We start from the raw sequence: 11,200 nt of genomic DNA, 5'->3' as shown, positions 1-11,200 counted from the left end.
TTTCTTTTCCATGAAGTTTTATTAAATTTTCATGTGAATATTCTGATTGGCTCTCACACATTACTCCAAGCCCAGATTTTTAATTTGAAAATGTTAATAAATTTAAAGTTGTAATGCTATTTATATTTTTGATCTACTTCCTTTATAACTTTAGATAATGCTGGTTTTTCATGTAGATGCTCATTGATTTGAGTTGCAGGCGTGTAGGATGTTATGGATTTGTAAACTGGAGGTACTTTCTAACAAATTTATTAAATTCCTTTATATCCCTTATTTATTCAGCAAAATATTGAAAATAATGCTTATCCTTATTGACTAAATAAGCAAGAAATTACAAAAGATTCAGTGGCATATCATCATCATCGGTTCCGACGTCCAGATCCATCTTCACCTGATCCTTCGTTTCAGCAGCATCTTCTGTTTTTAGTGTCTTATTGGACATTTTCCTGGGTCCTTTATACCCTAGCCAATGCAGCGACTCTGCCAGCGGATGGCCCTGATGTTTCTTGGTACGGAGATGAGCAATCAGTGCCTTTCTGTCCGAATATTCACGATTACAAATCGGACATTTTTCCGCCTTACCGTGGGTGTGCTCCAGGACGTGAGTTTCGTAGTACTGTTTACGCTTGAACGTTGCGCTGCATATTTCACAGCGGTACTCGGTCGGGAAATGAACGGTCGATAAATGAAAGCCCATGGCCGTAGCCGTTATGCCACAGAGGTTGCATTTCTTCAGTTTGACCCCGACCGTGTTCTCCTGGCCCTCTACCACCGTGTAGTACTCGCTCCAGTCCCTGGCGGCTACATAATCTGGATTTTCTTCGTGTTTCTTTTCATGGTAACGATGCGATAGCTCAGAGTTATAGGTCTTCTGGCAGAAACGACATTTATAAACTTGGTTCGAATGGTACGTCTTAATATGGTTTTGTACGGAATCCAACGAAACTAGCTTCTTGTGGCAAATGTGACACTCGTATTTTTTTATTTTTTCGTGTCGTCGCTGGATATGTATGCGAAGTTTGCTTCGCTCCTTGAAAACTTTCCCACACAGTTCGCAACTTGCGGCAGTGGTGTGCAACTTCATGTGATGGGTCAGCGACGATTTTGAAGTAAAAACTTCTTCGCAATGTTTGCACTTCCATGAAGTCTGAGAAGCATCTTCTGCGTGGAACATTTCGATGTGGGTAGCAACGTTGTTCGCTGTAGTGTATCGTTTATCGCAGAATGGACATTTTTCTGGATTCAGGTGCTGTCGAAGATGGAGATTGAGCTTTTGAACGGTTTTGATTACAATCGTTTCCGTTACACATTCTGAGCATGTGTACGGCAATATATCCAAATGTGCACTGTTCAGGTGAACCATGAGGGCTTCTGCTGTCCCGTGGGAATCGCTCTTGCAGATGTAGCATTTGAAATCATGCTTCCGCGGACGATTTGGATCTAGAGGTCTCAAACGTTTACGACCAGGTTTTTTCTTTGGCTCATTCGGATTTCTTCGCCTACGAACGTAGCGCTTTTTCGGTGACTCACCCGGATTTTCCTGTTTGCGGACATAGCGCCTTTTCGCTTTTATTAAAGGTTCTTCATCTTTATCGTTGTCCTGGTCTGTAGGTTTCCATTCGGTATCTCCATCTTCTGGCGGCGAGTCATCTTCGTTTTTAGAATTCATTTTTTCAGGACCTTCAATATTAGCTTTTCGTTCTGAAGAATTTAGTTCGTCAAACGACGGCTCTGATTCTAGGTACTCCTCTTCCATAACTTCTTGTTTCATACCAATTTCGTCAATTTTACTGAAATAAAAAACAATGTTTTTAGTTTATAGGAGTCTCAAAGCTATAAAAAATAGATAATGTGCTTAAGTCGAGGAATAAATTAGCAATTACTTTGTCAGCTTACAAGTACTTACATTTCTTGCTGGCAAATCTTCTCCAGCAGCTCGTACTCGACCTCTTCCTCCTTGATCTCGATCAACGGTACGATAATCAGTTGCTGTCGCAGCTTCAGATCGTTCGCTCTATAGGCCTCGATCGTCTCATACATCCGCAATATCGTCGTGCTGCACACTCTGCAAATGTTCTGCGGCATCCCATCGTTGGGTTCGATCTAAGGAAGACACGATTTTAGCATTTTTATACTGTAAACTTTCGATTTGTGTAATTACCTGCAAACGTGACATATCCATGATTATATCCGGCAATGAACGTTTTTGGCGTTGCTCGAAAAGAGGATATAGGCGACCCTTGTTCTCGCAGCACAGGCGACATATTTTATCAATATTCCAGTTAGGCATGTCAAGCACTTTGGTGATATTTCCTTGACCTGATTAATGGTAGACCCACCTAGGGTCTAGGGTATCGTAAATGTTGAATAAATTGCAAAAAAATGTTGAAGAAACTTATTTACTTCATTCTCTGATTTTCATTCAATACACCAGTGCTGTCCAATGAGCAGCTCGAAGTAGCTCGAAGTTGTTCCTGTCACGCTCATGCCCGTTTGTTGACAAAAAAGAACGAGCAGGACGGGAACAACTTCGAGCTACTTCGAGCTGCTCATTGGACAGCATTACCAACAAGCATAGACAAGGTGAGGAAATCCATTTTCTGTGTGCGTCATATTCGTGCACTGTAAACCCAACAATACACATTAAAGAGTTAAAAAGACCCATTTTTTGATGATATATGAAACTGTCAAAATAATGGGTACTTTCAAATTTTGTATAATGCGTATTTTTACCCCATTTCTTAGGAAAACGATTTTACCCATTAATGGGTGAAAATCAACTTGAAAATTTTGATGGTGAATAAACGCGGAAGGCTGAGCTAATCTCGAGCAAACGGAATGACCGTGAGTACTATTTTCGTTTTATTTAGATTTGCAAGATAAAATTAAAGATTTACTTTTGATTATTTCAGCTAACTATTCTTCTACATGCATTTGTTGAAATGCGCAAGCCAGAGAACACCCAGGAGAACACACCACTTGCCGTTTTGAGGCGGAACTCCGCATTAGGAACTTTTGGTGCTACCGAGGTTGCAACGCTATCCAATGTTTTCTTAAAATCACGGAATCGATACCCACGAATCCTTGGATCCGCTGACGGAAAGCGCATCGATTTGGCCAGATTTAACGCCAGGAATGTACGGAATGTTTGGATGATGGCTTAGTTTATACTTACTAGTGAAAAAACGCTACTTACGCTACCATCATTTTTGATGTATCATTATGTAGTAATATTATGCAGTAAATAAAATGATTGCGAATAATTCCATTGTTTAATGAATTGAAAAATTAATTACATCTCAGCTCCCATCATATAGTAGATGCTTTTTGAAAATAATAAAGGGTGAATTTCACACATTTTCTGTCCAATCTTTTCGGTGATAGTGGGTAAAAATCACTCGCTAATTTGACGTATAAGCGGTTTACTCATTAATGAGTAAACGCTCTTTACTCTTTTAATGAGTTGAACTATTTAACTTCATAATGGGTACTTTTTTACCCATTAAAGAGTACTTTGGTGGCACAGTGTGAATAGGCCTTTTCATGTGACACTGCCGGTACTACACAGAAGAAATAAACTACCCAAAAGTGAGTTTAATTCACCCAACCTCGAACATCCGTATACACGCTAACCTGGATCTACCCAAAATTATGTCAAAGTGACCCAGATTCGGCAAAACCGTGGTTACTCTAATATGGGTAAGGGTACTTGACTCAAATCTGGGTAACCGTACAAGCGAAAAAATCTGGGTAACCGGTACCCAGCTCTTTTCGCTCCAGAAAATTATTATTATGTAAAAAATATTAAATAAAACAAAATCCCCAACGCATATCACTTGCCGGCTGTGCCGACAATGCTCCGCCATGATAACTTCAACACTTCTTACCTGTTTCTTGCTGCATTCTACGAAAAAATGCCATCATTTATTCTGGCATGCGACTTCGACGCCGGTCGACGCCATGTTGATACATCCGAAAATGTTTAAGTCCCCGGTTACCCAGATTTCGGGTTCGTCTGACTCAGATCCATTTTGTTGACATACCCGGATTTTGACAACTGCTAATATCAGAAAAATCCGGGTACAAACGACCCAGCGACTGAGTTATTTCAGGTTAGCGTGTACGGTAAGCCAAAATTGAGTAAATGGGGTCGAAGTAGTTTGCCTTTATACTAAAGACACACTGGTGGTACAAGTACCACGGTTATATACCCTACACTCAAATAAATCTACAAAGATTTTCCATCAGAAATAACCCATAAGTTCAACATGTTTCTGAACACATCAACATTATATTCATTCCCATATATATCACTTGCAAAACAAATCAGATTTATTAAGAAAAATATATTAAGCTCTTTTAGTGGAATGTATTAAACCGTCTAAGACTACTTTAGTAAGTACTGTCCATTTAATTCCACCAGTGGTAAGTTCAATTGGGTCCTAAAATGAAGAATCGATATTCGATTTTCTTTCAGGGAACGATGAAGGTAATCATTCTAAACGTGTCAGTTTTTCTTTAGACTCAAAAATCGAAAAGAACATCGTTTAATTTGAAATTGAAAAATTGATGAAAAATGCTTGAGACAATTCTCAAAAAAATTCCCATACTTTTCATCGGATTTTTTGAAATATTTTTTCCGAACGTTGCTTTCAGTGTCTTAGATGAAAATAGCTTAAATTAACTCAAATTGGGCTATCTTTCCTGCGATTAGAAATAATGCTTAGAAACGGATATTTTAGGATATTTCCGCCTGTAGCACTGTCAAGATGCTGTCAGAATGACAAACAAAGAGGAAATAATATCGTTGGTTTTCTTTTGATACTGTTCTATACAATAACCGCTTTAACATTTTTTGCCAAACTTAAAATACATAATAATTGGTACCGATGTGCCCAAGGATGTCTCCGCATCTGATAATTGCGCCGCTAAGGTGTTTTATCATATTGTGGTACATACACAATTCAAGTGTAGAATATTACATAACAAATTGCCCCACTAAGATCTACTTAAACAATATACCAAACTCAACGCAGTCGAAAGAAAGGCAAAAACTACTAAAACGCGAACAATTTCAGTGAAGAATATCTTTCCGTAAAGGGACGACAATATGCTGCATACCTCAAGGTCAAATCATACGATGATAATGCACTCTTAGATGAATTTGATAGGATATTTGAAAAAATGTTTAGTTTGATAGGTTTTTTGGTGATTTTTTTCCATAAAAGCGTAAGTGTCGTTCCCCTTGGGTTTTTTAATGAAATTTTATAATTCAAAATTCAAAATTTACCTCAATGAAAATAAAACAAAGATGTTTATGTGAATAAAATATATATCTTTTCGAACGCCGGAAGAAATCCTTTCAGAATCCCGGTTGGAAATGCGAAATCTCGGAAAGATTTTTTGAGAAATCCTGGAATGATTTCCTCGAAATCTCAAAGGATTCCCCGCGGAATCTCGGAGAGATTCCTTGTGAAATCCCGCATGAATCGGAAGGATTCCCTGTGGAAACTTGTAAAGATTTCCTGTGGTATTGTGAAAGATTGATTCCCTTCGGAATCTTGGAGGTATTTTCTTCGAAGTTTCGGAAGGATTTTTCCCACATGTTTGACATCATTCCTCTCAAAACACAATTCAAGATTAAAAGTGTATTCAATCATTATTTTAGGTGGGACTGCTGTGCCAACATTTCTGGGCTGTAAGCAGTTGCTGCTCTGGACACCCTTTGTCACCTACCCGTGCCACTGGCCAATATGCCACTGACTGGAGTTCGACCCGCTGGTGTACAGTGACTGTTAATCTGCATCACACTGATAGTCATCGATATTCGCCTTAAGGAATATGAACATTTAAATACACTGAGTGCGCATCATTATTCTACGGAAAAAAATAAAAGAATATCAAAAACATGTTTTTTTTAATGTTATTGAAAGAACAACATTGAAGGGTCGTTTACATCGCAATTTAATTACATCACTGCGAATACATCACGTTCACACTTAAAATAAATCGCCGAATTCGGTAAAATTTTACCGAAATCTCAACAGCAGAACTGTTCGGTAAATAATTTAACTGATTTTCGGTGATTTTGACAGTTGAGCAATGGAAAAAATTACAAAAAATCTGTAAAATAAATTACCGAACAGTTCTGCTGTTGAGATTTCGGTAAAATTTACCGAATACGGTGAAATGAGTTAAGTGTGTTTGTTACGTTGCATTTTATTACATCGAAATTTATTACATCGGTTTCGTGAATTACACAGGAAGCTCATGGGTACATCGTAGAATGTAATTTTCCACAACCGATGCATTCAACGGGTTGCAGCGATTTCGATGTAATATTCAACAACTTTTTTTGCTGTGTAAGGTTTCAGAACTTTATTCTTTGGGGGGTCCCGTAGCGTAGTTGGCTACACGTTCGCCTTACAAGCGAATGGTCATGGGCTCGATTCCCAGCCCCTCCACCAAACCCTCGTCAGTCGACGGATCCGCAGCCCATACGGCGGCGTTCTGGGGTGCACGCCTTACCGTCACGGCTGCCTGATGTCGACTGACAACTTGTTCTTCTCGGAGGCATTCCTCCAACGTTACCCGGATAAAAATGGCAACCGAACAATGTAACGATCATTGGATAGACGACATGGACAAACGGACACAATGGACTCACGATGAGATGGACAAGCAACGACAACAATAATGATAATGGAAAATCTAAAAAAAGCCAAAATAAGAAAGGAATAAAAAAAAAACTTTATTCTTCTTTCTATTGTCATTATTATTTTGTTTAGATTAAAGAGTTGAGATTGAATTTGACTTTTGATAACTCAAGGAATATTGTAACATATTTATAGAATCATCGGATTCTGCACCGTGAAGAAACGCGATGCTCTTAGGGTCTGTCTCATTTGGGCCTGTTCAAATATTACGTAACGCGAAAAACGTTGTTTTTAAAAACCCCCCACCCCCTCGTAACAATCTGTAACAAAATTTAGAACTACCCCCACCCCCATGCGTAACGCGTAACAAATACATTTTTTTGGGAAAAATCTTGTTTTTGGTAGAATTTGAACCACGATACAATAAATTATTATTATTTGTGTATTTTATGCTATTTTGAAGACAATAACTATTTTTTGAAAAATATAAATATTTTTTCTCATTGTTACGCGTAACAATTTCTTGAAGGACCCCCACCCCCTATATTTTGCGTAACAAATCGTAACAAAAATAAAACAACCCTCCACCCCCTATTGCGTTACGTAATATTTGAACAGACCCTTTGGAGAATCAAACTTAAAAGTGACAGTTCGAAAATTAACAAATAACCCGGTCATAAGAATGGCTGGTGCTACCCAGCAATTCCAATAAGACATAGATGCAAAATGATTAGATATCTGTCAAAAGTAATCATCCTCTGCGAGCAGGGTTATTCGATAATTATTGAAATGTCACTTTTAAGTTTAATTCTCCAAACGAGACAGACCTTAATTTCAGTTTTATTATTATTTTCCAAATCGTGAATACAAAGGTAATGCCTCTACTCACTCTTATGGCAAAAACGCATTGCTATTAGAGGCCTCTAATTGCTATCTGTCAGACTGTGCGTGAAACATGGCCGCCGATCACCCTTCCTTGTTGCTCTACAGTAAAATCCCATAAGGAACTGTCAGACTGTGCGTGAAGCTTGGCGTGAAGAATTTACCCAAGATTTTTTTATGTACAGGTTATCCGACTTGTCAATATCCCCAACTCAGCCATCTTGGATTTATGTATGGAATTTATGCTCGTTTGTTTACGTTTTGCACTGAAAATGTATGTTCCCCCCCCGCGCTGGTTATTCCCATCTACTGACGAAGTCGGATAACCTGTACATAAAAAAATCTTGAATTTACCTTCGTAGTCGCGAAATGAGACAGAAAGCTACCGATTTATCAAAAGTTGATCTGGCCACCCTGGATGGCCGCCAACTGAATTAAGGAACTGTCGGACTGTCGGAGTATCAGAAATCTTGAAAACAAAGTATCGTTTACGAAGAAAAACATTTTTTTTTTTATATTTTCACGAAAAGTGTTCACAAAATTATCGATCTCATAATAATCAGTGTTTAAAAATTGGTGTTCAACTACTTGCCTCAGATATGAGCGCTTTGGATTTCGATAAGATATGTCGCCTTTGTTGCGAGAAAAAAGGTCGTTTGCGACCTCTGTTCCAATTTCCGCCGGAACATACGCGCTCGCTGCCGGATATAATCTTCGATATTTCTCGGCTTCAGGTGAGATGACATCTGTACAAAACGTTTTCAAATATAAACATTCCGCTTTTACAGATGGAACCCGGCGATGGCATGCCGCAGAAAATCTGTAGAGTGTGCGTCACCACACTGGAGAAAATGCAGGAAACCATCGAGAGCTATCGGGCAAACGATTTGAAACTACGCGAGCAACTTGGCGGTATGCCGATGCCACTGGTCGAGATCAAGGAAGAGGAAGTCGATGTGGAGCTGCTGGAGCAGGCTTTCACACAGGAATTGTATGTACCTTTATGTATTTTAAATTTGCCTTTCTTACGATCCAGTGTTTTAATATCTTCTTAAAACGGCTCTTTCTTATTATTTGTCTTAATCTAAATAATCTTTCATCTCATTTCGTTTCATTGTGGGTCGTATTTTCGAAACCTTTACGCACCCATATCATTGATTACGTTCGCGTGTACTTTTCAACAAAATTTAATGCAAGCAACATCGAATAAGGAAACGATCTGAACGATTCGGAATCCTTCGAATGTTTCGACCATCATTAAAGATGGTTGCAAATCCTTCTTTACTTGCAATAATAACTCTTTGTGATAGCCGATATTTAATTAAAGTCGAGTTCTTGCTGACTACAAGGACATAGTCTACTCGACTAGACAGGACAGGATATTTTTCCTGTTGCCCTTTGGAAGATAATGGAAAATTGATAAAAAAAATGAATTGATTAAATTGCAAAAGTCAACAGACTTCTAACCCTTCCTTTTCCATGGTTGCTTTTAGAGCTTCATCAAATTTTGCACCTTCCAACTTTCATCGAATTGTTTCAACAACAAAAAGCAATATTTGGCACATGCTTTTATTGGCCTGCTTATATAATCAATTTTGTTTAAACATTGTGAAACCATTGAAAAAATAAAATAAAAAATAAAGTAACTATTGATTAACAATCGAAACATATTGAGAATAGGCAGATCCTCTAGTTTCGTTGCTTATTTATTCTGATCAATAACGGTGCGTAATACCAATCACCCATCTCCTTTTTGATAATTTTGGAAAATGAGATTGCAAAAGACAACTTTTCGATCGATGATTTGGCTTAGTAGTTTTTATTATTGAATGATGTCAAATTTTAGGAAAGTTGAGAATATCGCACTTAAGCAGGAAGTAGTCGACGATGAATATCTTGACTATGAGCAACTGGAAGAACTCAACGTGGAAGAGCAAACTATTAAAAATCTTGTCAGCAAAGTAGAAAAATCTGAAGATGAGTATTATTCGAAAGATGCAGTCTCGAGCGATGAAGACTGGAAGCCAAACGAGGATGACGATGAGGACGAGAAACCGCTAGTGAAGAAGCAACGCAAAATGAACACAGAAGGAAACAAACTTGCTACAAAGAAGCCACGTAAGCGGAGAAATCCAAACGAACCGCCCAAGTACCCCGGGCGTAAGCGGAGAAATCCAAACGAACCGCCAAAGAAGCCCGGGCGCAAACGCATCAGATTCGACAATCCGAATCGACCCCGATTGCACGATCACAAGTGCTACATTTGCATGAGTGATTCTCATGGAACGCCGGAAGCGTTGATTGCTCACCTGAACAGTTCCCATTCCGATATGGTGCCTTACACCTGCACGGAATGTGTAACGGACACGGTGGTTATCCGAAGTGTTGAAGGTATTAATTTCCACAAACGGCAACATTTGAATCCGGAAAAATGTCCATACTGCGATAAGCGGTACTCGAGCAAAAATAATGTCGACTTGCATATTCAGCTGCACCATGCCGGAGAGGCGGACGTACCTGCGGTTCCATCTACGTGTGAATACTGTGGAAAGGTTTATCCCTCTAAAGTAGCTTTATTAACGCACATAAAAATACACACCTCCGCAGTGGCTTGTGAAGTATGTGGCAAAGTGTTCGTGCAAAGAAACAAACTGCGATTGCACATCGAACGTCGACATCAGAAGATGAAGAACTACGAATGCCACGTTTGTAAGAAAAAGCTCACATCTCTAGGAGCAGTAACAAATCATATTAAAACTTATCATAGCAATCAGATATTTAAGTGCAGTTATTGTCCTAAGACTTACACTTCGGAACTGACCCATAGATATCACGAGAAGAAACACACTGAAAACCAGGACTATGTGGCCCCGAAGGAGTGGAAGGAATACTACACCGTGCTCGAAGGAGAAGAGGGCAAAAAGGATAAGCTTAAAAAATGCAAACTCTGCGGAGTCGTCACACGAGGGATGGGAACTCACCTGTCCACGGTGCACTTCCCAACGGAATATCGTTGCAAGGAGTGCGGCATGACCTTCAAGCGCAAGCAAACATACGACATTCACGTACAGGAGCACGAGTATGGGAAGGCGCATCGGTGCCCAATATGTGGTCGGGAGTTTTCTGAGCGGAAGAATTTGCTCACGCACCTTCGGACGAAGAAGCATCAGGATCATCCCCTAGCGCAAGCGGTACTCAGCACGGTCCGGACGCCGAATTGGGCCAAGGCTGCTAAGGAAACGAGCTCCCCGGTAGTCACAAAGGAAGAAATTCAAATAGAACTGGAAGTGGGTGATGAAAATTTTATGTAATCGACTTGACAATAAAATTGGTTGAGCTATCCGCGTCTTCTTTCGGCTGGAGTAGAAGAGACAGAATTCCTTTTGACATACATATTCCTTAAAGGCGTATGCTTTCGGGAAAAAATATAAACTGATCGTCATCGCAAATATTTAAAATAATTAGGGCCGATATTCATAATTTTCTTCATTTTATTTTTACCTTGCTATGTCTATTACTATTTTAAATTGTTTAAATTGAGCAGTTAAATTGAGAAAGCCGCTTGGCTACGCGAATTAAACGTCTAATCAGCTTTATTAAACTCACTTGAATTAAAAGAAAGTTGAACATGTGCAACTTTTGTCAAGAGAATAGAGTTAAAT

The 11,200-nt window shown here is 39.1% G+C and overlaps 3 protein-coding genes across 3 annotated transcripts in view; 2 read left to right on the top strand and 1 right to left on the bottom strand.

Moving 5' to 3' along the window:
- Positions 1–5,813, top strand: part of LOC134205016 (golgin-45) — a 50,179-nt gene extending 44,366 nt beyond the window's left edge. The window contains exon 4 of the mRNA XM_062679870.1: positions 5,669–5,813. The gene's annotated coding sequence lies outside the window, so the exon portion shown is untranslated. The remainder of the gene's footprint in view (positions 1–5,668) is intronic.
- Positions 234–2,452, bottom strand: LOC134205012 (zinc finger protein 227-like). Its single transcript, XM_062679865.1, has 3 exons — positions 2,162–2,452; positions 1,907–2,103; positions 234–1,790 (listed from the first exon to the last, which is right to left on the bottom strand). Exons 1-3 carry the CDS (start codon positions 2,288–2,290, stop codon positions 332–334), a joined length of 1,785 nt encoding a protein of 594 aa, XP_062535849.1. The 5' UTR covers positions 2,291–2,452; the 3' UTR covers positions 234–331.
- A 2,151-nt stretch (positions 5,814–7,964) lies between the features above and the next one.
- LOC134205011 (zinc finger protein 569-like) lies at positions 7,965–10,878 on the top strand. The gene is made up of 3 exons (XM_062679864.1): positions 7,965–8,272; positions 8,327–8,529; positions 9,385–10,878. Exons 1-3 carry the CDS (start codon positions 8,138–8,140, stop codon positions 10,847–10,849), a joined length of 1,803 nt encoding a protein of 600 aa, XP_062535848.1. The 5' UTR covers positions 7,965–8,137; the 3' UTR covers positions 10,850–10,878.
- The last annotated feature ends 322 nt before the right edge of the window (positions 10,879–11,200 follow it).

This window comes from Armigeres subalbatus, chromosome 1 (assembly GCF_024139115.2).
Source record: "Armigeres subalbatus isolate Guangzhou_Male chromosome 1, GZ_Asu_2, whole genome shotgun sequence".
In the NCBI taxonomy this organism is placed as follows: Eukaryota; Metazoa; Arthropoda; class Insecta; order Diptera; family Culicidae; genus Armigeres; species Armigeres subalbatus.
Note: the sequence above shows the minus strand (reverse complement) of the source record. Positions and strands in the feature narration are given on the sequence as shown.

Bases quoted from the DNA above. Each gene is read 5' to 3' on its own strand.
- LOC134205011 (XM_062679864.1), top strand. From the start codon at position 8,138: ATGAGCGCTTTGGATTTCGATAAGATATGTCGCCTTTGTTGCGAGAAA. The intron at 8,273-8,326 runs GTGAGATGACAT...CCGCTTTTACAG, and splicing joins TCGATATTTCTCGGCTTCAG to ATGGAACCCGGCGATGGCAT. The intron at 8,530-9,384 runs GTATGTACCTTT...GTCAAATTTTAG, and splicing joins CAGGCTTTCACACAGGAATT to GAAAGTTGAGAATATCGCAC.
- LOC134205012 (XM_062679865.1), bottom strand. From the start codon at position 2,290: ATGCCTAACTGGAATATTGATAAAATATGTCGCCTGTGCTGCGAGAAC. The intron at 2,104-2,161 runs GTAATTACACAA...TGTCTTCCTTAG, and splicing joins TGGATATGTCACGTTTGCAG to ATCGAACCCAACGATGGGAT. The intron at 1,791-1,906 runs GTAAGTACTTGT...TTTTTATTTCAG, and splicing joins AAGATTTGCCAGCAAGAAAT to TAAAATTGACGAAATTGGTA.